General features: G+C 41.4%; 1 protein-coding gene across 1 annotated transcript in view; it reads left to right on the forward strand.

Annotated features, from left to right (window-relative positions):
• The first annotated feature begins 4,943 nt into the window (after nucleotides 1-4,943).
• The window catches only part of LOC146712490 (protein NLRC3-like), a 29,306-nt gene continuing 7,078 nt past the window's right edge, over nucleotides 4,944-27,171 (forward strand). Inside the window, exons 1-6 of the mRNA XM_085442937.1 lie at nucleotides 4,944-5,085; nucleotides 21,318-21,449; nucleotides 21,534-21,626; nucleotides 22,130-22,231; nucleotides 23,924-24,159; nucleotides 24,276-26,052. Of these exons, the coding sequence (XP_085299063.1) occupies nucleotides 21,361-21,449; nucleotides 21,534-21,626; nucleotides 22,130-22,231; nucleotides 23,924-24,159; nucleotides 24,276-26,052 (2,297 nt within the window). The 5' untranslated portion in view covers nucleotides 4,944-5,085; nucleotides 21,318-21,360. The remainder of the gene's footprint in view (nucleotides 5,086-21,317; nucleotides 21,450-21,533; nucleotides 21,627-22,129; nucleotides 22,232-23,923; nucleotides 24,160-24,275; nucleotides 26,053-27,171) is intronic.

The following is a 27,171-nucleotide window of genomic DNA, read 5'->3' on the forward strand; positions in this document are numbered from 1 at the left end:
GCCTTTACCTGCTCCCTCCTATACTGATGTGGTGTATGTGGTACTGCTGAGCTTGTATGTGGTATGTGAACTTTTAAAAACAAAACTGTTTTATAAGTTAAGTTTTCTTTAGTGACCCATCCCATGCCCCTGTTATTTCTTCTCCAGATCTGAACCACTGTAAAGGTTGCAGTTCAAGGGCCTGAGGTATGAAATTTTTTTCAGATCAGCTGTGATCAATATTTTTTGGAACTTGATAAATAACAATAAAAGCTGTAATGGCTCCATTAGTATTTTGTGTAAATGTTTGTGTTAAAATTATAGCTTTAATGAGGTCTTTCTACTTTAGTTTTAGTTATAAACTGTGTATATGTGTACATATAGTATGTATATTTACAGTACAGTATGTTGTGTTTGTTGATATGTTTTCAGGTGGAAGCAGAGTATGTGAGGGTTACTACTGCTCCACTTGTTCCAAGGCTTTTTACACAACTTGACCAATACACCAGTGACCAGCTCATAAAAGTCTTCAAGAAAAAAGGAGGCGTTGAAGGGAAGAAAATTAGAAAAACTTTGGCCCCTGCCACACAGGTGCGTTATTCTGTTGGTAGCAAAATATTATGGCTAATAAGATCATTTTAAAATTTAAACAGCTAGTGTATGGTAGCTGCAAGTGCACTTACATTTATATTAAGCAAGACAAAGTTTGGTACTCAAAACGTTGGAAAACTTAAATTACCTAAACATATGTAAAATTTGATCCCTCAATTTAGGTTAAACCAGAAGTGAATGTTTTTATGTTATGTTTTGAATGCAAAGAAGATGATGTATTAGTTTGTCTATACCTCCATTATGGACATATATAATGTGGTGGAAACCCTGCCCAACAGGTTAACTATTCATGTCCATGTGATGATTAGTTGGTCTTGTGTTCATGTCTATCTGTGCAGTGGATATGTCATTCATTTTGTGTATAATGTGAGTTTGTGTCATCCTAAAGTATTTCTGTTCTCTCTTCCTGTATCTCTGCCACTCTCTACAGAAGGAAACTATTGAAAAGGGGAGGGAGTGTGTCCTCAGGGCACTACCTTTTTACCTGAATGAAGACCCAAGCATCCTCTTCAAAGAATAATTGGTTGGTAATTTTAGTTTAGTTTTTTATCTGCATTAAACCAAATTTTGAATAACTTATGTTGTTGCATGTTGTAATGTTGTTGTTGTAATTTGCATGGAATCTGTTTAAATGTTTTGGGAAATCTTCTTGTATACCCAAACTATTTATATTTATTGTTGAATCTGTAGTCTAGAATAGTGGCTCACTGGGGTGCATGTTCCTAATATTGTGTTTACTTCATTAAACTGGACGCCATTTTTCTATGTTTTTGTGTCTAAGCTACAGCTGTTCAGAGGGAGCTGGAACAAATTACCCTTGCTATCTTTACCATCGAAAAAGCTGATGCCAGCACTCCTCTAGCCGATGTGGGTATAACCATCTCGGGTGTCCTGCATGACCTGGAAGACCTGGCCTCTGCATGTGCACTCTTAATGGGTGGGACATACGCACTGAATCTCAGTTAACCTCGAGACTGAAAGCTTTCTTTGAAGTACTTCAGAAGCTCTTCCTTCATCTGTATGCCAGCAGACTCTTGACCAAGGTATAGATGCTCAAGAATAAACTGAATGAATAAGCCAACCCTAATTTGGTTGATGAATGTTCTGTCAGATGGACAGAAGTTTTTCGGAGGCTGAATGGGAATAAAATGGTAATTTGTAAATGACAGATAAAGGGAAAATTACATTTAAGAGAAATTTAGAACATTTTGAAAAGTTTGTAAACTACTACAATTTGAGAAATTTTACTCTTGTGGGGGGGGGGGGCTAGTAAGACACAAACAAAAGTATTGCGATTTAAAGGATTTAATTGAGAGATGATACTGCACCATTGTGCTACATTGTGTGCATTGTAAAGGTAATTGCAATACATATTAAGAATAAGGGTAAGTTAGGAATACAGGATGAATGTATATTTTGCAGACTTTTAAAGACGAACAATTGTTTCCATGTTAAAATGTTTACAACTCAAGCTTTTTGCCCAAACACTGATAAAATAAACGTTGACAGTGGCAAGTGTTAAATGGTTACTGCTGTGCTGTTGCAAAAAAACTGAACGCTGACAAGCTGTTTTATTGTTAGACCATAATGTTGGCATGTTTTATTAAAGTTTTATTTGGGGTGGTGATATAATTTTCTTTGGTTGCTAATATCAGTGGACTATTTATTGTTATTATTATTATTATTACATTAATTTTTTAATTGTGGCTGTTGAGGTGGACACTTCACTTTGCATTGTTAAAGGAAAGCACTTCATTGGCGTTGTGTTACTGGACTGACCCTAAGCAATCATTGCAAATAGCTACTTTGCTATTCATTTTAGACACTAAAAGAAAAAACACTCCAGACCTTACTAGCATCACATGTGCATAACTCAAGTGTCATCTTATCTTTTTTTTTTTTTTTTTGCCTGTCCCGTTTGGCTCTTTTGCCATCAGAATTACTGTCTAAAGGCAAAGAAAGATGCCCAATGGATTTACTTTACCAAATTGAGTGTCATCTTATCAATGTGTTATGTGGTCTTCAATGTTTTTTTTTCTTCTATTTCTGGCAGATACAGACATTTAATTTAAAATCTTGATGTTGCATCTGTCTACATACTGTTAATTACTAACCCTAATGAGCTGTTGTGTTTTATTTTGGACTGGGTTTACACAAATGCTCACTGAATGTGTTGGCAATAAAAGAAATTTAAAAAAATAAGTTGGATGTACTTAATTCATTTGTGTGGAACCTGTTGACAAAATAGATTTATGTAAAACTAATTAGTAAAGCACAAGGTGGCTGAAAATATAATATTTGAATTAACATAACTTAAATTTAACATTTTACTGCCACAAATAAGAAATGTGTTGAAGTAACTAATCTAAACTATCTAACCTGTAAATATATCATCTATGTTCATACAACATAACTTGATTTAGTTAGTCTTAAATATGTCTTGTTAATCTTAAGTAGTTTTTTTAAATTAGATGAACTAAAGATTTTTGCTTTAAACTAACATAATGCAATTTCGTGGAACCTGTTGACAAAATAATTTTAATTAAAGTCAACGTTTCATTTTTTTGAGTGCTGTTTTGTACATTTTAACACAATTTAATCCCCACATTTGTGAAAGAAAAGCAAAACACTATTTTTGAAAAGTCTGTAACAAAACCATCAAATCTGATAAAGGTTATTTAAATGCTGCAAAAGAAGAATGGATTAGAATAAAAGAAATACATATCCTAACCTTAATTACTGGGAGAGAATAATGAATGATGCTCACAGTCAGTAAAAAGTAAACTGAGTGCATTTTTTGGACAGAGATCCACTTTTAATGTGTATGTATAATATAATACAGATGCATAAAAAACACTCCTGAAACAGAATAAATTATTACAAATAAATTATTACAAAATATTTAAAAAATATATATAAAAATGGAGGCAACTTTGCCTGTGGTAGAATGTATACAATGTATGAAAAAATCTTTACTGCAGATGCTAATTTTACTAATTTAATAATACTAATTTTGTGTTGTAAGATTTATGAGTTTCATGCTTTCATAGTGGTCCTTAGGAGAGCTTGACATTTTTATCAGGTGGTCCACACTGTAAAAAGTGTGAGAAACACTGATAAGTGTCTGTGTGCTTTTGGAAAACATTTAAAGCTGCAGTACAGAATCTTTGAAACAAGCTTAAAACATTTTTAGAAACAGAGCTTCTGCTTCTCTTTACAGCTCCTCACTCCACCAGGGCTGTTTGGCTCTTTCTGATAGTGTGCAAATGTGGTGCACGTACTGCGGCAGTCATACAGACAACTGGACGGTCCAAAAGTTAGCCGACCTATTACTGGCTGAGGTTTTAGTAGAGTTGTGGCTGAACCACATAAAAATATATAATTAATTTTAATCTCCCCGATCAATGATCATGTTATGTTGGAATGTTGTTAAAGAGGGTCAAAAATGTTTCAACCCAGTTTGGGTTTTTTTCTCCTCAAATGAAGCAAAAAATGTACCAACAAATAATTTAATCTTTATTTTCCAACTTTTACAAGTGAAATCAAACAAGTGTGTTTAACAGTGAAACCAGAGTGGAAGCTGCTCATATAGAGTCCAACCCAGGATAAAAGTAAGTTGTGTAGAGCAGCACCATCAAAGTGTCGGCTCTCTGAACACGGTGCAAGATCGCCATCTGCAGGACAAAACTAGTTTTTCTCGCCCTCCTCGACAACGTCAAGATGACGTCATCGTACAACAAAACATGCAGATCAGGTGACATGACTGTCTGAGAGGCGGAGTTAAACTGTGGCAGGTAAGCATGTGGAGGAGGAGCAACAACTGCAGCATGACGCTGGAACATCATCATTTCATTATACAGTTTCCTCTCTAACTGGATGATGCTGTGAACAAGAACAGCTGTGGAACCATTGGCCATTTGCCATAGTGTAGCTGAGTCAAAACAGCCCAAGTGCTGAGAGGGAAAACATGATGATTTATGTAAAGTCATAACTGGCTGCAGCAGCTGAGCTTTGACCTGTGAGCTGCAGCTTAAGCTTCTTTTATGGTTCAGTGTTTAATGTTTAAACTGTTTATGGCTGCACACACGCTCGCAGTCAGGTTGTATACATATTGAAATATTATATACAGTGTGGCAGCTGACCTTTGACCTTTGACCTGCGAGCTTCAGACTCATTGCTGGTGTGAGGTGTTTAATAATATTGAAGCTTGGAGACACACCCACATCCTCTGATTTGTTCTCAGGGTTGTTCAGTGTGTTGGAGTTGGAGCAGAAACCTGCTGCAGGTTAATTATTGATCAAACAGTATCACACAAGGTGCAGCAGCTGACCTTTGAGCTGTGAGCTTCAGACTCTTTGCTGGTGTGAAGTGTTTAATGTGACTTCAGCCTGCAGACACAGAGGACTGATGAAGCAGAAGATTGTCTCTGTTTCTACACAGACCTGGTCCAGACAGCAGAGCTGCAGAGGGAAGACGTTCATGGGAAGAAGCTGAGTAAGTGCAACGTCCTCTTTGAATCCTGGATCGGGAAGTGAAGCCGGTGAATATTTGGTGTTTAAATAAGGTTTCTGTCTTTGACTCAGTCTGCTGTCACTTTCTTTCAGAGAGAAAAAGAGATTTCAGATTAACTGCATTATATGCTGAGTAACTAAATGCTGCTAGTCTGTGGTGTCACTCCCAGCAGCATCACGTCATTTCTTTACTCTGACCTTTAACTTCAGTTAACTTAGCTAGCAGAGCAGCTAGCAGTTAGAGTATGAACTCTGTGTCAGCAGTCAGCTTGGTCCTGGTGTCACCTGGTTTCATGTTTGCTGATGATCCAGATGTGTCCACATAATTATTTATTTCTGTAAATGTAAAGACTTTACAGATAAACAACAGCAGCCCTCTGGCTGGACTCTAACCTGTGAGTTTCCTGTGACTGAAACCACAAGCTGACATTTTCCTTCTGAAGCAGCTGAATGGATGTTTGAGTTTACCTGCATACATGGTGCAAATAAACCCGCTTTGGATGGTTTGGAGGCGGAGCCCAAAGCAGGACAGGATTCTAATGTGATTGGTCACTTTGATAAGGTGGCTGGAACTCAGGTGGTCGAGCAGGTCACCTGCTAACCAGAAGGTTGGTGGTTTAACCCTTGTATGGTGTTCGGGTCTGTGAGACCCGTTTCCATTTTTTTGCAAAAGAAAAATTTAACAATGAATTATTTTTTCAACCTGAAATTCATTGGCTTTGGCTTATTTTCTGTGAAGAACATAAATCCGAACTAATTTTCAATGACCTCATACTGTACCTTCCCCCACGCATTTACATTACATACAAGGTGTTCGGGTCCACTGGACCCAGGTCTAGTAAAAGTGTTGAAAGTGTTGGTCCTGTGTTCCCACACTCTGTCTTCCTCCTTTCTGGTGCTGCTGATAGTGTTTTCTTCCCCTCCCGCTCTCGCACAAAGTTGCAACATTGTTGAAAATTCAACTACCAACACCGTCTGCTCTGACATTCCCACACATTTTACCCTCTTTCTTGAGGGATCCAAATTTTGTTTTCTCATACCCTGTCACACCTGCTAATTAGGGGCATAATACTATAAATAAGACTTTGCCGGTGTGGTTCTTTATCACAACTGATCAAGATGGCAAAAGATTATCTGCTGCGAGGGCCATCCAATTGATTTTGGAAGAGAGAGGAGCTTCGGATGATGATGTTGACAAAGAGGTTTCAGAATATTTCACATTTCTGAAAATTCAGTCTGACAGTGACTTTGAAGAAGAGGATGAGGTTGAGCACCATTTAGTAACAAAACGAAGACGAGTACCCCATCTGCTGCCAGCTCCAGGACCAGAACAAGCCCACCAGACAGCAAGTGAAGAAATATGGATGTCAATAACTGGTGAAATTGAATGGTCTTCTTGCCCAAGAAATGAGCCACCCTGCAGAGCTGTTACTGTGATAAGCCAGGGCCAACACGGCTGACAGGTACTCATGTGCAGGACATCAAGTCTTCATTTGAGCTTTTCATCCCAGATTCCATCCAGAAAATTATTCTGGATTGCAGTAATCTAGAAGGAAGGTGTGTTTTTGGAGAGAGGTGGAAGGAGATGGACCAAATTCATCTAAGAACCCCAAAGGCCTACTTTGGGGTTCTTATCCTTGCAGGAGTTTTCAGGTCCAAAGGGGAATCCACAGAATCCCTGTGGGATGCAGAAACTGGCAAGAACCTTTCCGTGCATCAATGTCTCTGGAAAACTTCCACAAAATTTCCAGGATTATCCGTTTTGATAACCGAGACGACAGACTAGCTTGACGGCAGAGAGACAAGCTAGCTGCCATCAGGACAGTGTGGGATAAGTGTGTGCACCACCTCCCCCTGTTTTACAAACCTGGGCCTAATGTCCCCATTGATGAGCAGCTGATGCCATTTAGTTGTGAAACATGCTGCTTCACGTGTAAATGTGTTGTGTCTTTCCACTCACTCCACTTGATTATAACTGATTAATTTTTTTATAACATTTTATAAAAAAAAAAACCCAAAAAAACCGAGAAGCACATTAATTCATAAATGTGATCTAACAAAGGTAAAGGGAAAAAATAACCATGTTTGCTGTTCATATGGCTTGTAATTGGGATGACGTAAACATCTGTTGAGTAATTTAACATAAAATTGTTTGATAGTGTTAATTTGGAAAGCCAAAACTCTAGCGGGTCCACCAGACCCATGAACACTGGCTGAGTAACAAAAATATGAACACCACACAAGGGTTAATGCCAGTCTGCATGATGTCCTTGGGTAAGATACTGACCCCATGTTGCTCTCCGATGCAGATGCAGGTTCTGCAGCCTCTGCAGCCTCTGCACTGCTGTGCCATCAGTCTGTTGGACAGTATTTGATAGATTTCAGGGAAAAATGAAGGAACATGAACAACTGGTCAGAAACACTTATACTTTATACATCATGCTTTTCTTATGCAGCATCCACACGTGAATCATGAAACTTTAACATTTAAAGGAGCTCTGTGGCTAAATTATCTGACTCTTGTTTTAATGGTAATAGTCAAAGTGTGATTGGTGAATTGTGAGCAGCAGAAAGGATGAAAGCACTAATGCTGGCACAAGGGGCCACAAGCCAGTGTACTCCAAGTGCCAGCCTGGGTAAATGGGAAGTGTTGCATTAGTAAGGGCCTTCTGAACTAAAGCTTTACCAAATAAAATGTGTGGATCATAATGAATAAGACTGTCTAGCTATTGATGGCTGAAAGAGAAGGAAGAGGAGGAAGGAAGCATGTTAGGAGTAGGGATGGGTATCGTTTAGGTTTTATCCGATACCGGTGCCCAACCGGTACTTTTGAAATGGTGCCTGTGCTTAATTGGTGCTCGAATCAGTGCTTAAAGAATGGAGAACACAAACTTTGTCCTAAAACCTCTCATGTTTAGTTGGTTTTTTTGTAAAAAGACAACAATGTTAGCTTTTTCTGCAGCTATAGGACATATATGGTATCACTCTATCAAACAAGAAGACAGACACATGTAACTACGACAGTGTTTGCTAGTTCACCTTACGTGCATTAATGTAATAACATGGTTAGCCTACTCAACGTAAATTACACACGAACAACATTAAGCTACTCACCCAGAGAAGAACGGCTGCTGCTGCCATCATCATCCGTCATCATTTCTGCTACACTGGCAGGGCTAGGGGCCAGGACTCTCCTCTTCGGGTTCTTGGGGGATGTTGCTAACTCCTGGTCTGATAACAGGCACCACACCAGCAGTAGATGTGCTCAGTGTGAGTGAGGTTTTGCATCAAGCTATCAAATACGGTGCAAACGCTATGCATCGCTGGGTGTTTCATGGTAAATGGACTGATTCTTATATTACGGTTTTCTACTGTCCCGGAGTACTCAAAGCGCTCTATACAACATGTCACATTCACCCAATCACACCCATTCTCACAAGCACTTTATCTACACTCAGTGCTTTCTAAGTACATTCACACTCCGATGGAGGCATTGGAGAGCAAGTTGGGGTTAGTTTGCCCAAGGATATGTGACACACAGACTGGAGGAGCCTGGGATCGAACCATCAACCTTCTGATCAGTTGGTGACCAGCTCTACCCCCTGAGCTACAGCCTCCCTGTTTCATCAGTTACCTCCTTTGACAGTATCACAGTATCACCTTAAAGCACTTGTTGCAGGCTGCTGAGTTTGCATCTTTTGCTGTGAAGTACAGCCAGACTTTGACCACTTCGCCTTGTGCATTTTTAATCTGTAGCTCTGCTCTAAAAGAACATACGTACCTGGGCCCGCCTACTATCCTTGGAAAGGTAAAATGATGGGCTAGAATCCAAAGTGTATGACATCTCAGGGAAAAAAGCACTGAAAAAAGCACTGAAAAAACCACCGAAATGTGCGCTGCTTTTCAGTCTGGTTACTTATGTTTATGTCAGAACCGGTGCCATTATGGCTCCGGATACCGATACCCATCCCTAGTTAGGAGGCAATGGTAGAGAAGGAAAGACAGGAGAGTGGAGGTGATGTATCTAAATGCATCTGAACAAAGCAGAAGTACACACCAAACTCAATGGATAGTCAAATGTAGAATCACAGAACAGAACTGCAGGCTGAGTTTGGATGTTTGTCTTTCACACCTCTCTGTGTCTCACACACACAGTGACGTCAGACACAGTCACACACACTGTTTCATCTGCTTTGTGCACAAATTCATTACTTTCTTCCTTCAATGATCTACATACTACGTGCTGCCCAGTGAATACTTTGCAATGTATTTCATCCCCTTTCAAGGCAGAATTACCCAGTTTATTCCCCATTACAAGACAACAATCAGCCACACTCGCACAGACCACATCTGGCCCGCACTCGCTCACACACGCTTTCACACACAAAATAGGCACCAATGAGAGCTCTATCCTCCTTACATATTGGTGGAGAAACCAAACACTCAACGCCCTCAGCGGAGGAGGAAAAACCTCCTTTCGGTGGAGAAACCATCCTTAACCCTCCCTGAAACTGGCGGGGAAACCAGACCTCCTTATGTATATGTGTGTATGTGCATGTGCTTGAATGCGTGTGTGTGTGTGTGTGTGTGTGTGTGTGTTTGGGGGTGCGTTTGTGTGACCTCCTGCTCACCAAAAGGGTCATAAAAGCAGGAAGCTTATTAACCAAGAAAACAGAACCTTCAGATAGGATGTCCCTGTAATAAAACACTACAGCCTCCCCCACCAACAGACTGGTTGGAGAGGTGGTCAGAGACAAAGGAATGTCTTTGATCCTGCTGCTTGAACTAAGACTTACACATTTAAGTAACACAATGACAACATTTAACAATTTGACTCCAACAGCTGCCAGCTGGAATTGAAATGTAATATAAATGAAGGATTCAAGGTTATTGGGTTTTTGAACGTAGAGATCACATGAACGTATATGAATTGAATGATATGTCTCTTCTATGTTTCTATTATCATATTTTGATGTTGATTGTGATCGGTTTTATTTGTTTCTTCAGTGGTTGTAGTGTTTTAATATTTGGTAATTTTTCCATTTTGTAATTGTGTATAAAGTTTAATTTGAATGAAAGTTATACTCAAATGCTTCAGGGTCTTCAGTCAGTGTGTGATCAGTTTTATACATGGCAATGGTCTTACGTATGCCGGTGTTGGATATGGCTGATAACGGTATGTTAAAATCTGAAACAGCCTTTAAAAACTCTGTCCAGCCAATAGGTCTGACGGTGTGTGTGTGGTTGTGACGGCTTTAATCAGGTCGTAAATGTGTGAACCCGGGATGGTGTGTTTATCAACAACAATTTCACCTTTGTCATTGTAAGAAATCAAGTCTGGCCAACGAGAGAATGAGTTCTGCATTCCTCCTTCTCCTTTTAGGTATGTGTGTCAAAACATTCTCTGCAATAAAATCCTTCAGCATCACCATAAACAGGTTGGGTGTCCGCAGGCTGGGTTTGCACATCCATGTTAAATTGTTCCGGTAGGGATAAAGACAATATATTCTTTTCACGGGCACCTTGTCTCACAAGTGTGAGGAATCTTTGGAGAATATCACCATATTTTTTAGCTTTCTCATACACATCTATGTCTGATTCTTGTAACACTTGAAGCATCTCCTTGTCCAAGTCTTTCTGAGCATGTTGTCTGATGTTGCCTGTGTACTGCTGCAGTTGTTTCAATAAGTCCAGCTGATGTTGGGGCACCAAAAACATCTTTTGCACATGTTCCATTTTCACCTGTTTGCTATCAGACTGGTTATGAAAGGGATTGCAGCCCCTAATAAGGGTAGTAAAAACCCGCCAGATTGGTTGATTGTCTTTATCTTTTCAAAGTTTTGATCTTTTCTTCAGCAATCAGTCTGATAAGAGATTTTTTTTTTTTTAGCTGTTTGTACTTCTGATTTGTCAGTGGAATGTTACCTTGCAATACGTTAAAGGCTATCTCACACAATGCATTGATGAAGTTTGCATTGCTAATAATAACTCTGCGTAGAGCCGGGAGAGACTTGTATATCAACTCCAACAGAGACAGATTCCTCTGCATGCGTGATGACATCCTTTCACCTCTTCACTGTTTTTTGTTTTGGGATATAAACAACCGGACGGTCTGACAGTAAATTTCTTCGGGGTCTTAAATAGTCCGGGGTCTTAGCTTTATAGTCTATTAAAACATACCCGTGTGTTGTGGATGTGGCATCAATAAACGCTTCTATAAAATATTTAGTATTACCAGGAAAGATTTGCCTACCTAAAAGCATGACTTGATATTTATCTCTTGGATTTTTAAACAATATTAGTTGGTGCATTTCAAAAATAAAAATATGAAGACACTCAAAATAAATTTCCTGTGGTGGGAAACTATTTTGTGCAACTTTTTTGTATTTACAGTTTTGGGGGATAAGCCTCTTAAATTTCTCTAACTAGAAATATATGTTAAAAAAACAAAAAAGATTTTCAGTTTTTTGGTAGTTTATTGCACTTTTTTGCAATTTATGTAATTACTATGCACTTAATGCATACATATTAATAAAACTTGGGCTATAATGGTTGAATTGATGCATATCAACTTGAAATGCTCCCAAAAATGTCACCAAAACATGAAAAAATATAATATAAGCTCTGGCGGACTTGGTTCTATGGTCGGTCTTAAAGGGTTAACAAATTGTTCTTGTCTGCATGAAGAAGGGTGTCATCAGCAAGAGATTCGGGTATACCGTTAACAAAGTTTATGTCTCTTATCTTAAGAAGCTGGTCATATAGTGGCTGCCAGCATGAGTATATATACACAATGTTATCAGTGCTGTGTGATATAATTCTGGAAGAATTTTCAATGACGCTTTTAACAAAAAACGTCTTGCCACAGTTACTGGAACCGCTGGCCACCATGCTGAACGGGTGCTGTAACCTGGCGTCAAACCCCTGATCTAATTTAAAATCCATAAGGTAGGGTTGTATAGTCTGGGAGCACACGGCGCTTATTGTAGACAACCTTAAGTTTCTTCACAATGGTTTCATTCTTCAAATGAAGCTTCTTTTTATCACGTCTGATATTATCAGAGATGGCGACTAGGTGTGCGTCTGATGTCTGATTGGCTACAAACTTGTGGACTAAACCTTTCAAGGATTCGTGGGTGACAACTTCTGAGTTTAGTGCGTTCAGTGTTACGCCGTTACACTTGACCTGGGTCTTGCCCAGCGATGTGTGATATGTGTAGCATTTTGGCCCGCCGGAAACAAATTCCACTATGTGATCCTCCACACCCCCCTGCCCTGAAGCTAATTCGCTGGTGAGCTCCCCCAGAAATGGGCCTAGAGGAGGCATCCAGTCGCCAGGGCGTGCCGTGAAAATGATGCTGTCTGTATCACAATACAGCACGCACTGCTGCAAGTTGTCTAACAAATCATACAGCATGAGTCTGGCATGTGCAGCGGTCATGGCCCCCACAAAGACATTAACGTCCTTCATGCGGGATGCTCTACCATCAGAGTGGCGCCATTGCACCATGGCGACGTCGTCAGAGATGAAACAAAACTGCCACACGTCATCCTGGTCGCTAAACATTAGCTGGCTAAACCTGGAAGGGTCTGTGATGAACTCAGATGACGCCATATTCGACCTCATACTGAAACCACCCCATAACGAGTTTAGCAACAACTTGTTACAGTTTCGAACAGCTTTATTTACGGACGGATCTAGCATTATTCCCTCCTTCTCATAATACTCATCTATGTACTTCTGCTGCTCGTCAGGTGTTTTCACATGTTTTGGATACGCCGAGGCCTCCTGTTTAAGTTTTAGAAAGGCTTTCACATAGTCTTTAAACAATGTGTCAGTCTTTTTGGGGAAAGTGCCACACCCCATCAATAGAAACAATCCTGTATCCTTTCTCAACAGCTTTTTCAAGCTCAAATGAGACCCATGTGCCATTCAACACCCGCTCACTGTCACTGTGCCCACATGCTGTGTGCTGCTTCTGGTCTTCAGCGCACAAGCTGCAGAGCGGAAACATCAGTTTGCTGTGGCACCTGTAGGGAAGGACGGGGTGAAAAAGACCTCTTGGCGGCAGTTCTGAGCATTTAACAAAGCCGAAATAATTTTCTAGGCTGTCAAAGTTTCTGTAAATGATTTGAGGGTGTCCTAAAGGATAATCTTTTTTAGATTGCACTGTGGGATAGAGACTGGTGAAGTCATAGTAAAATATTTTTTCATCACATGCAACCTTCTTCTACAGTTTTAGAGCATTTGTGAAAAACCCAACAATCATATGACCCCCTATGAGCAAGCACTTTGGCGACAGTGGGAAGAAAAAACCAGGCTCAGGGAGGGGCGGGGTCATCTGCTGCGACCAGTTGGGGTGAGAAAAGGAAGACAGGATAAAGACATGCTGTGGAAGAGAGACAGAGATTAATAACAGATATGATTCAATGCAGAGAGGTCTATTAATACATAGTGAGTAAGAAAGGTGACTGGAAAGGAAAAACTCAATGCATCATGGGAATCCCCCGGCAGCCTGCGTCTATTGCAGCATAACTAAGGGAGGATTCAGGGTCACCTGGTCCAGCCCTAACTATATGCTTTAGCAAAAAGGAAAGTTTTAAGCCTAATCTTAAAAGTAGAGATAGTGTCTGTCTCCTGAATCCAAACTGGAAGCTGGTTCCACAGAAGAGGGGCCTGAAAACTGAAGGCTCTCCCTCCCATTCTACTTTTGAATACTCTAGGAACAACAAGTAGGCCTGCAGAGCGAGAGCGAAGTGCTCTAATAGGGTGATATGGTACTACAAGGTCATCAAGATAAGATGGGGCCTGATTATTTAAGACCTTGTATGTGAGGAGCAGGGTTTTGAATTCTGGATTTAACAGGAAGCCAATGAAGGGAAGCCAAAACAGGAGAAATACTGTATGCTCTCTCTTTCTAGTCCCTGTCAGGACTCTTGCTGCAGCATTTTGGATCAGCTGAAGGCTTTTCAGGGAGTTTTTTGGACTTCCTGATAATAATGAATTACAGTCGTCCAGCCTGGAAGTAATAAATGCATGAACTAGTTTTTCAGCGTCACTCTGAGACAGGATATTTCTAATTTTAGAGAAGTTGCGCAAATGGAAGAAAGCAGTCTTACATATTTGTTTAATATGTGCATTGAAGGACATGTCCTGGTCAAAAATGACTCCAAGGTTCCTCACAGCGTTACTGGAGGCCAAGGTAATGCCATCCAGAGTAAGAATCTGGTTAGATACCATATTCCTAAGATTTTCAGGGCCGAGTACAATAACCTCAGTTTGATCTGAATTAAGAAGCAGAAAGTTAGCGGCCATCCAGGTCTTTATGTCTTTAAGACATTCCTGCAGTTTAACTAATTGGTGTGTGTTATCTGGCTTCATGGACAGATAGAGCTGGGTGTCATCAGCATAGCAGTGAAAATTTATGCTATGTCTTCTAATAAATTAGAAATAATTAATTAAAATGGGATTATTTCATGTTTTAATTAATTATTGCCACATTTAAATAATTATTTAATGGTGTATTTAATTAATTCATTTTGGCACTGTTGACTCCTTCAGGTCTCACCATAAATTTATTTTATCTGTCAACCTCACCCATCAAACTCAGGGGGTGGGGCTGATCGAGTCAGAACCATTGCTTTGGCCTGGTGGCCATTGTTTTTAGAAGGCGTTACTGCACACCAACAACTGCCATGTGGAAGCTAACAGAACTGAACTTTGAAAAACCCTGTTTGTGTCTCACCAAATACCGTTTTAATATTTTTTTAGCCGAAAATGTAGCGGTTTAATCTTCAGATGTCTGGTCGGGTTGTCAAGATACAGCTTCTTTGCAAAAGTACTTCGATGACTTTGGAGATGTCTGCCCAGCCCAGTCTCACGGCAAAGCGTGGGACAGACCCGCTCGCCTCGCAAGCAATCGAGCTGTTATTACCGACAAAGCGCAACCCCCAGTACACAGCTGTAACAACCCCCGCTGTACACTGACTTCATTTACTGAGGTTATATTTATCGAGTTTTTATTTCCTGATGTTCGTATGTGTCATACGTGTTCCAGTCGCCAATTCTGAATTATAAGTAACATTAAAAACACATTTAAGGAGGAGAGAGAGCAAAAATTTTCGATTAACATCTGATGTTTGGGTTGTAGACTTCTAGTTATTAATGCAGTATGGTCACAGCAGATACTGATAAACATGTATTATGAGGATGGATGATCAAGTTTCTCACTCTCTCCTTTAAATCTCAGTTTTTTCTTCTTCACAGTTTATCTGTTAATTTATTAATGAATAACACTGAAAGAGTTTCTGTTATATTTCCCCTTGAACATCAGCTTATTAGGGTGGCATTAGGAAATAGCCCCCCTCCAAAGAATGAATAAATGAATGATGATAATAATAAAATGTTTCAAAAGCAGAGCTCAGAGTGGTAGAATGGTCAAACATGGATCCACGGGTGGTTCAACTGCATTTGGTGACGTGACTAAAGCAAATCTTTCAAATAATCCCACCATCAACGGGATGTTGTCTCCTTTACTACGGTTACTTTACTTGGTCACCGTGTGAATTTCTTTGAAATGAACCAAATTCTTTTATTTGTTGGTTGTTGCATATTTAACCTCTACAGTCAGGAAAGGAGGAGATGAGGCCTCAACAATGTTGGGTTGTAGCTGTGGTTCAGGTTAGAGTGAGTGTCCATGGAATAAATGTAAGTCAGTGAACTGGAAACATGACTGTGTTCAAACTTTGTTTTCCTTTTTATAATGAGTCTAATCAAAGGTGGACAGAAGTATCTCCACTGTGATTCTGTGTCACCATCAGAGCTTCTTGTTGTAATAGTAATTTTACAATGTATGTTGAAGGGATATTACTGCCCTCTGTTGGTGTGTTTGTGCATTACACTAAATAAAAAGGTGTTCGTTGAAAACATCAGGTTATGGGCCCAGAGGTCGCCAAGGGAAGCTGCTAAAACGTTTTCTTTTGGGAGTCATAAACAGAATTGTGGGATTCACAATGGAAGATAGACTGTTTATTGACAAGCTGAGCGGACCGGAGAATTGGGCAACGTGGAAATTTCAACTGGAGCACCTGTTGAAGGCAAAAGGACTGTGGGGTATGGTACAGGAGACGGAGTAGTTAGCCGCGGATGCTAATGCCCAAGCACGAGCTGAATTTGAACGGAAGAAAGAAAAGGCATTTTCAGTGTTGGTACTGAATGTAAGTACACCCCAATTGTACTTGATAACAAACTGTAAGACCCCAAAAGAAGCATGGGATATGCTAAAAGCACAGTTTGAAAGAGATACTGTTGCTAACAAGCTATTTCTGAAGAAGAAGTACTTCCGGTGTGAAATGAAGGAAGGAGAACATCTCAATGATCATTTAAAAAGGATGAAGGAACTTACTGATCAGCTAGGGGCAATAGGTTCTGTAATTGAAGAGGAAGATCAAATTGTCACCCTTCTAGGTAGTTTGCCACCCAGCTATGCAACTGTTGTTACTGCTTTGGAGACAAAGATGGATAGTCTGACACTACAGTTTGTTCAACAAGCCTTGATAAATGAGGAACAAAAGCGAGTGCTTACTGACAACACCACTGTGTCCAGTAGTGTATCGGCGATGTCATCTCAGATGCATAGAAATGAACAGATTGGATCAAAAACAGTGGGAGCAAACAGCTCCGACTCATGGAGATGTTACAAATGTGGGAAGGAAGGACATATCAAGCGTGATTGTCCAAGCATTAAAAAGAAATACAAGGCCCACAAGGCTAAAAGCGTGGTGTATAAGGACAAAGAGGACTCATATGAGGGAGCTTTTGTTGTAAATGAGTCATGTAAAAGTGATGCACAACAAGAAGAATTGATTCAGGAGCGTCAAAACACATGACATGGAATAAAGAAGCTCTACAAAAATACCAAGAGTTTTCAGAACCACAAACAGTGAAACTTGGTGATGGCAGAGTAGTTGAGGCTTTAGGTCTGGGTAACATAACAATGAAAATGTCATTCAGAGTTAGTGATGGAAAAGATGTCACAATGTATGATGTGCTGTATGTTCCCAAATTATCAATGAACCTTTTCTCAGTGGGACCTGCTGCCAAGAAGGGAAACACAGTGAAGTTCAAAAGGACTCATTGCTACATAAGAGGAAAGAATGGAGCTCTCCATGGAATGGGAACACAAAGATCTGACGGATTGTATCAGCTGGATATTGAGGGAAACTGCACAACTTGTCATGGAGCGTCAACTGCTTCAGTTCCAGCAAGTATGTGGCATCAGCGTCTAGGTCACACTACAGATCTGAAAAAAGTAAAAAACTTGGTGAAAGGAATTAGCCTTACAAATGAAGAGGAGGACATTTTTTGTGAAGCTTGTGTTGAAGGCAAATTATCAAGAAAACCTTGCAAATCAGTGGGAGAAATACGAACAAAACGCAAGTTGCAATTAGTGCATAGTGACGTTTGTGGTCCTTTTCAAACTGAGTCACTAGGAGGAAAAAAGTACTTTGTGACTTTCATTGATGACTACTCCAGATGTTGTAAAGTATATTTCATAAGAGAAAAAACGGAAGTCCTGAGCAAGTTCAAAGAGTTTGAAAGAATCTTCTCAAATGAATGTGGACAGGGAGTAATAAGACTCAGAACTGACAATGGTGGGGAATACACATCTAAAGAGTTTCAAGAATATTTAAAAGCTCAAGGCATCCACCATGAAATGACTGTACCACACACACCACAGCAAAATGGTGTTGCAGAGAGAAAAAACAGAACTCTAGTGGAATCAGCTAGAAGCATGCTATCACATGCAAAGTTGCCAAACACATTCTGGGCAGAAGCTGTTGCTACTGCAGCTTACATACAGAATAGGCTCCCAACATCTGCTTTAAAAAACGAAACACCCTATCAGAGATGGTATGAAAAAAAACCAGACATTAGCCATATGAAAGTATTTGCTTGTGTTGCTTATGCTCATGTTCCAGACACAGAGAGAAAGAAGCTGGACAAAAAGGCAGTGAAAGTTCGTTTCCTGGGATATGCAACCAATGCAAAAGGCTACCGACTGTGGGATGAGGAAAAAGGAAAAATACTGATTCGACGAGATGTGGTCTTCAATGAAACAGAGTTTAAATGCAAACAAAGTGAAAAAGATCTCAGTGTGGGGAATGAGGTGACACTACACACGGGTGAAAGACAAACAAGTACTGAGGAGACTGTCGCCAGTGAGGCTGCAAAAGGAGATCAGCGGATCAGAAGACCTCCAAAGAGATATGGATTTGAGGAGTTTGCTGATGCAGCTACAGTTGATCATTATGTAAACATCTGTTGTGTCACAGAACCAAATACACTAGAAGAGGCTATGTCAAGTCCAAATGCAAAGGAGTGGAAAGAAGCAGCTGATTTGGAATATGAGTCACTGCTAGAAAATGGCACATGGGATTTAGTGGATCTACCAAAGGATCGCAAAGCAGTTGGATCAAAGTGGGTCTTTAAAGTTAAGCATCACAGTGACGGACAAGTGGAAAGATACAAGTGCAGACTTGTTGCCAAAGGCTATTCACAGATTTATGGTGCAGACTATGATGAAACATTCTCTCCAGTTGTACGATTTGGTTCAATTCGTACATTGTTGTCATTTGCTGTGCAAAACAATCTAAATGTGCATCAAATGGATGTTGTGACTGCATTCTTGAATGGACACCTGGAAGAGGAAATCTACATGGAGCAGCCAGAGGGTTACATCAAACCTGGGCAGAAACATCTAGTGTGCAAACTAAACAAGTCAATATATGGACTGAAGCAGTCTCCACGTTGCTGGAGCAAAGCTTTTACAGAGTTCATGAAAAGTATTGGTTTTACACAGAGTACTTCAGATCAGTGTGTATTTGTTAGAACAGGTCAGGAGTTGGAAATATTGGCTGTGTATGTTGATGATCTGATTTTGATTACAGAATCAGCAGAGAGCATGAAGACCTTAAAGGACACTCTGAAGAAACACTACAAAATGAAGGACATGGGTGAGCTATCCTACATTCTGGGCATCTCAGTGGTCCAAGACAAGGACAAAAACCATGTTATGCTTCATCAGAGGCAGTATATTGAAAACATACTACAAAAGTATGGAATGGACAGTGCCAATCCAGTAGCAACTCCAGCTGACACAAATGTCAAATTAAGAAAGAGTGATGATGTCAGTCAACCTGTAAACCAAAGCATGTATCAGTCAATGGTTGGAAGTTTATTGTATGCTGCCATGGCCACACGACCAGATATTGCACAAGCAGTGAGTGTGGTGTCAAGGTTCAATGCAAACCCAAACACTACGCACCTGACAGCTGTGAAAAGAATCCTGAGATATTTGAAAGGAACTCTAAATCTGGGGCTCAAATATCAAAGAACAGAAACAGGAACCTTGGTTGGGTATTCAGATGCTGATTGGGCAGGTGATCAGGACGATCGATGTTCTACAACTGGAAACATCTTTCTACTTGCAGGAGATGCAGTCAGTTGGCTTAGCAAGAAAAAAGCAACAGTTGCACTTTCAACTGCAGAGGCTGAGTATATTGCTTTGAGCCAAGCTGCACAAGAAGGAGTTTGGTTAAGACGACTACTAACTGAGCTTGGAATGGAAACCACAGCAACAGTGATCCTGGAGGACAATCAAGGAGCAATTGCAATCGCAAAAAATCCAGTCGATCATGCAAGAACAAAGCACATAGACATTCGTTACCACTACATTCGTGAATGTGTGCAAAATGGACAAATCCAGCTAAAGTACTGCTGTACAGAAAACATGAAAGCTGACATGTTAACCAAACCGCTGGCTAGACAAAAGTTTGAGTATCTCAGAGGGAAGATTGGACTGTGTTCAGTTTAAAAGGGTTATCATATGCTTAACATGCCTATACTATGCTTATGTTAAGATGGCGAGCATTTAACTGTAATGAAGAATAATAGTTTTGTCTAAGATGGACACAGTACATTTTTTGTGTGAGTTCAAAACAAAAGAGAAAATGTTTATTTTCTAGTAACACCGTGATATAGGTGCATAATGTTTTTTTGAAAGAAATAAGCAATGGGTGTCAAGTAAGTGAACTCCATGGTAAAATTAAGTGGGAGTGTTGTAATAGTAATTTTACAATGTATGTTGAAGGGATATTACTGCCCTCTGTTGGTGTGTTTGTGCATTACACTAAATAAAAAGGTGTTCGTTGAAAACATCACTTCTGCGCAGTGTTTCTGGGGCAGATAACATTGCAGCATTATGGAGACATTATGGAGACAAAAAGAAAAGCGTCTGGATTTCTTTAAGTTAAACTTAAAGAAATCCAGACGCTTTTCTTGGACTGTTGGTTTCAGTGTTGAGTCTCATTCACACACTCCCTCAGACTCTTCACACACACTGATTTGCTGACATAAACACACTCCTGTGTGCTTTCTTGGCTTCGCACACACACTGAGGACCATCTACAGACTGTGAGCTCCGTCTTCTTCGTCTTTGGAGCCGAACTCTGACTCTGACAAAGTTAGGAACAAAACGTTCTCCAGCGTGTGAACTTTCCTCCTAGACTCAGTCTGAGCAGTCAGACCACATATTTCTAAAGCAGCACATGAAGGTGTGGCTCACACACACACACGGGTGAAGGAAACAGCTGCAGTATTAAAAACTGCTTCACTGTCTACAAATATATGAACTGAATGTTTCTTTCAGGCTGTAAAAACCTTATTTATCCTCCATTACAGTCCTGCATTCAGAGCATTACTTCTGTTATATTAGTACATGTATTTTATTCTGATGAACACATGAAACTCTGAGCTGGATTGAATCCATTGAATCAGAGTCCAGGACTCAGACTAAACACACTGAATGTGTCCTGAGCTCGGCCGCTGTTCCACAGTAACTGCTGTCAGAGTCACTGTTACTGAGTTAGCTTAGCTAGCAGAGCAGCTAGCAGTTAGAGTATGAGCTCTGTAAGCAGTCAGCTCGGTCCTGGACGTTGTTACTGACATAAAGCTGCTCTCTGCAGCCATGTTTGACCTGCTGCTTTGTAGGACTACAGTAATGGAGGATTTGGAGGCTGAACTCGGCTCTGTGACACTTTTTGTAGTGAACTGATGAAAGCTGCGTCTCAGATGGATGTTAGTCCAACACATCAGACACGACCTCTGCAGCTCTCAGTTGATGTGCACATGAATGATTTGTGTTTCCTCTGCAGGTGAAGGTAGAAAGTGTGTGTGAGCTGATGTGAATTGAGCAGCATGGATCAGTGTGAGGACAGAGAGGAGGGAGTCCCTCCCTCTAAAAGCACTCTGTGTGGGGAACATGAGAGCCAGACCAAAGCTCAGAGGTGAGATGACCATCTCTAACTGTCCATGACTCTTCTCCATGTCACAGCTCAGCACTCACATCACTGCTCCATCATTATTCACAGGAACCAGCCTGGACCTCCACCCAGCTCTGTGTCCTTACAGAGTGACGCATCTAAAAATGTCATCATTAAGTTTAAAGACTCTGCTGCAGAGAGGTGAGCTGTTAGTAACATGAACTCTCTGATTTAAATGATTTTGATGTTTCCTGGTTTCTAAAATGCATCTCTGTAGCAGAGCAGTGTCTCCAAGGACACACAGGCTCAGCTGTAACTGTCAGTTTATCTGGTTTTAAGACACATTTGGACTCAATTGTGGATCCCCCGAATGAACTTCCTGTTGCTTGCAGATGACAGGAACACAAAGTGTTTGTGCCACGTGATGCTGCAGGATTTGTTAACGTGTCCATGATGGTAACATCTCCTCGTCTAACTGCAAACACATGAGCGCTCCTAACGGCAGCTATCACAGCCACACAGGCAGACTGTGTCTCACTGTTGCATTCAGGGACATTTGTTTTCCTGTAAAAAGCTGAACTCTAATCTAAGAGGACTGTTACTGACAGGAAACAGCTGCATTATCTGCAGTCTGTGTGATCACAGCTGCTTCAATCACTTTATCAGAGAATTGATCATTGAATAAAACATGTTTGTGTCTGCAGAGATCAGAGGTCACAGTCTGCAGGATCCAGCTGTCCATCTGTGAGGAGTGACTGGTCCAAAGATTACCCTCTACACTTCAGTGGTGAACCTGGACCAACGAGGTCAGAGAACTGTGATGACTCCTTTACATGTTTGTGTTTTCCTGGATAAATATGACCAAAGATTCATTAAAAAGATAAAAATCTTAGACTTTGTCCTGTAGCGCTGTGTGGCAGGCAGGATTGGACCCAAACACAACAGGATGAAGTCAAAGAGGCAGCTTTATTTCAGCTGTGAATATGCAAACACCAGAAATAAGAAAACAGGTTTACAGTGAATGAAGCCTCAGCTCGACGCTCCACTTTGTCCCTCTTTTCCTTCTCCAAACAGCCACATCAGGAGTCTCTGATGAAAGACTCATAAATTAAGTTTTGTTCATCCTGATACCTGCAATTTTGTGGCATCCCTCTTTGATAAATCTTGTTGGTCTATGACCGGGGAACACCACAAACGAGTACAGGAGACATTTCAGTGCAACTGTAACATTCCTGACTGCCCGACAGACGGTAGCCTTGGAAACGTGCTCAGCGTCACCAATATTATACAGAAAGCTCCCGTTTGCAAAAAACCGAAGTGCAATACAAATAATATGTAATGAACTGAGAGCATGTCCGCGATGTGTCACATGCGTAATATATGGCCTGAGGATGTTATTCAAATAACTTATAGATTGTGCTGGGAAACGGTAACGTTCGCACAGAAAATCATCAGGAAATGATATAATGTCCAAACGCGCTCTAATCACTCTCTCCCGGCGGAGAGCTCTGCAGAGAATTTGGGCTTCAACATCTACTGGCTCTTCAAGGAAGGGGCACGCCATGTCCGACACTTCCTACTGTCAGGTTTCCGACAAAGGGGCGGAGACAGTCAGGGTTAGTTGAAGTAAACCTGCTAGGGGGCAGGTTAGCTTCACGGAGTGTGTCGTCATAGTGACTCACTGAGGCTTCATCTGAACTCGCTTTGTGAAACCGAAAACCCAGAGTTTTCGTTAACTCAGGGTATACTTACTCAGTTTTTCCACTAAACCGGCTTCCTGAAACAGGGCCCAGGTCCGGGGAAATATTTACTCAAAGTATACACAAAGTTAACCCAGCTGGTGAATTTAGAGAGAGATTTCTTAGCAAAGAACTGAGATCATGAACACAGGAGGGTCAATGTCCCAGCGACAAACTGCTCCATGCCGCAGCGTTAAATGGTTACCGGTAAGCCCAGGTGAATCAGCAACAGGTGGTGTAATCATCATAGCTGGGTGGACCAAGAGCGAGAGGCCATTACAAGCTCCACCCAGGCAGACAAAACCATAGCAGGAGAGAGCAAAACATAAAACCTGAAAAGCCATCATGAGCCAGCCAGAGAGACACAGAGTTTATACTAGAAGAGAAACCTGCTCATCTTCATCATGTTTGTTTAAATAGAGAAAATCAGAAGTCTCTGTGTGTCAGACCACGGCTCTACACGGACACTTCTAAGCTGCTTCAGAGTGAACTGACCCAGATAATCTGCACACAGCGGCTGTAAAACAGTGAAAGTCATAACTGTCTCTCTGATGGAAAGCTTTTATTGTGAAGTCAGGAAGTCTGCAGGAAGTGTTGAGTTTGTATTCATCACTCAGTGTTTAATGAGACAGGCAGACAGGAAGAGCAGCTCATTAGTGTTGTTGACATCAAAGGAACTGTGAGGAACTCCAGTTTGGTCACATCTGGATGTTTTTCACTGACAGTAAATGTTTTAGTGATGAAGAAATGTGTTCACAGAGAGAGGAAGAGGAGTGGTGTTTGTGAGGAGGAGCAGCTGTCCTGCTGTGCTTTGTGTCAGGACGTCCTGAAGGATCCAGTCTCTACCAGCTGTGGACACTGGTTCTGCAGACAGTGCATCTCCTCATACTGGGACCAGTCTGCTTCATCAGGAGACTCCTCCTGTCCCCAGTGTGGAGAAAGATCCAGAAGCAGAGCTGGACTGCAGACAGCCAGTCAGAGCAGCTGTGTACAAAGTAAGACTGAACATCTGTCTGCTGATGGACTCATTTCTGAAAACTGGACTTCTTGTGTTGTTTAGACATTGAAGAGTTTTCTTTCTCTTTAGTCTCATTGTTTTTCTTTCTTTCAGCAGATGTTGGTCTGCAGGAGGTTTTAGATGAACATAAGATCAGTCTGAGGAGGAGATGTGAACGTGTGACTGAAGGAAGTGAAACAGGAAGTAGAACCCTCCTCAACAGGATCTACACTGAGCTCTACATCACAGAGGGACAGAGTGAAGAGGTTCATACCCAACATGAGGTGAGGCAGCTGGAGACAGCTTCCAAGATGGACGCCCTCCATGACGCTCCAATCAGGTGCCAGGACATCTTTAAAGCCTTACCTGACCAACAGAGACCCATCAGAGTGGTTCTGACCAACGGCGTGGCTGGTGTTGGAAAAACCTTCTCAGTGCAGAAGTTCACTCTGGACTGGGCAGAGGGCTTGGAGAACCAACATGTCAGTGTGGTGGTTCTGCTTTCATTCAGGGAGCTGAACCTGATCAGAGATGAGCAGTACAGTCTTCTGGAGCTGCTCCATGTTTTCCATCCGACATTACAGAAGGTCACAGCAGAGAAGCTGGCTGTCTCTCAGCTTTTGTTCATCTTTGACGGCCTGGATGAAAGCAGACTTTCATTGGATTTCACCAACAGGAAGCTGCTGTCTGATGTCACACAGAAGTCATCAGTCAGCCAGCTGCTGACAAACCTCATCCAGGGGAATCTGCTTCCCTCGGCTCTCGTCTGGATAACTTCCCGACCTGCAGCAGCCAATCAGATCCCTCCTACATGTGTTGACAGGCTAACAGAAGTACGAGGCTTCACTGACGCCCAGAAGGAGGAGTACTTCAGGAGGAGATTCAGTGATGAAGAGCTGTCCAGCAGAATCATCTCCCACATGAAGACATCCAGGAGCCTCCACATCATGTGTAGTATCCCAGTCTTCTGCTGGATCACTGCTACAGTTCTGGAGCACATGTTGACTACAGAGCAGAGAGGAGAGCTGCCCAAGACCCTGACTGACATGTACTCACACTTCCTGCTGGTTCAGACAAAGAGGAAGAAGAACAAGTACCATGAGGGACGTGAGACGAGTCCACAGGAGCTGACAGAGGCTGACAGGGAAGTTCTTCTGAAGCTGGGGAGGCTGGCATTTGAACATCTGGAGAAAGGAAACATCATGTTCTACCAAGAAGACCTGGAGCAGTGTGGTCTGGATGTGACAGAGGCCTCGGTGTACTCAGGAGTTTGTACAGAGATCTTCAAAAGAGAGTGTGTGATCTTCCAGAAACCAGTCTACTGCTTTGTTCATCTGAGCGTTCAGGAGTTTCTGGCTGCAGTCTACATGTTCCACTGTCACACCAACAGGAAGACAGAGGTGCTGAAGAACTTCTTTGGGAAAAAATATAAAGAGTCCTCTCTGGATGATTTCCTTAAACGAGTCATGGAGAAATCCCTCCAGAGTAAAAATGGCCACCTGGACCTGTTTGTTCGCTTCCTTCATGGCCTCTGTCTGGAGTCCAACCAGAGACTCTTAGTAGGTCTGCTGGGTCAGAAAGAGATCAGTCCAGGAACCATCCAGAGAGTCATCAACAACCTGAAGGAGATGAACAGTTATGGAATCTCTCCTGACAGATGCATCAACATCTTCCACTGTCTGATGGAGATGAACCACCTCTCATTATTTCAGGAGATCCAAGAGTTCCTGAAGTCAGAGAAGGAACTCTCTGAGATCCAGTGCTCAGCTCTGGCCTTCATGCTGCAGATGTCAGAGGAGGTTCTGGATGAGTTGGACCTGCAGAAGTACAACACATCAGTGCTGGGACGAAAGAGACTGATTCCAGCTGTGAGGAACTGCAGAAAGGCTGGGTGAGTCCAGATGTGATCATTAACATCACTGATCAGTGTAGGTTAGTAGTTTAATTTTGAAAATAAAATCAGATTGTAACCACAAAGTGTTTGTGTCCATACGCTGCAACCTTCCACACCATTCCTTTATTGTACAGACTCAGCAGCAGCTCCATGGATCCCAAATCCAAGAGTGGAGAACAGATTTGAAGTGTGTCACATCCATGCAGTCACAGCTGTTTCCACCATGTTTCCACTGATATTAATCCTGTTCAATGACACGTTTCATATCAGTGAATATGTTCTTTAGGACGTCCACTGACATGTTTAAGTGTCCTGCTGGAAATCACTCAAATCATCCATGAAATCCATGAAAAATCCTTTTATTGTTTCTAACTTCACCCTCTGTCCTCTCTCTCTCTCCATCCTCCTCACTGCTTCTTTCACTGATAATCACACAAACATCGTATTCAGCTACAAAATAACACAATAATATCATCTGATGATCATTATTATGAGAGCAGGATCCATATTTGATATCAGAGTAACACACTGCTTGGTTATGTGCAGTCATCATCAGTAACTGTGGGTCAAACAGAAGCTCTCTGATTGGCTGATGACATTGGTCACCTGTCCACTCTCACCTGTTTGTGTTTGCTCTCTCTTTGCTGTCTCCATCCTCTCTCTCCTTTCTCTCCCTCTCTGTCTTTGTACGTCACTCAGGTCCAATGGAAACAGTGACATTTACAAACCAATCAAAGACAAACTGATCCATGTCAGCTTATAACAATATTCAAAGTGAATACAGGCTGCTGCTGGACACAGACAGGTAACATCATTTTGACTTGCTGTCACCTGGATCTGGACTCATAAACACTGAACCCCTGAACAGGAATACAAATCATTTTCTGCCAACTAGCGACACACCAGCAGATAATGGCTCAGAAAGCTCAAATGAGCCAATCATTTCTGTGTTTAGTTCCCCTGAAATCAGATCTGATATCAGCAGCTCTGAGTTCATTCATCATTATTGTCCAGTGATGAGATTTCTGCTCCGTTTGGTAACAGTCAGCAGGTTTTTCCTGCGTGTGGACGTGAACAGTCGTACCTGACAGCAGGTAGCAAACAGAGATTATCTTT

The sequence above is a fragment of the Copadichromis virginalis genome, linkage group LG3 (genome assembly GCF_057382275.1).
Source record: "Copadichromis virginalis isolate Kocher_CV1m ecotype Utaka linkage group LG3, C_Virginalis_male_GT1.1, whole genome shotgun sequence".
NCBI lineage: Eukaryota > Metazoa > Chordata > Actinopteri > Cichliformes > Cichlidae > Copadichromis > Copadichromis virginalis.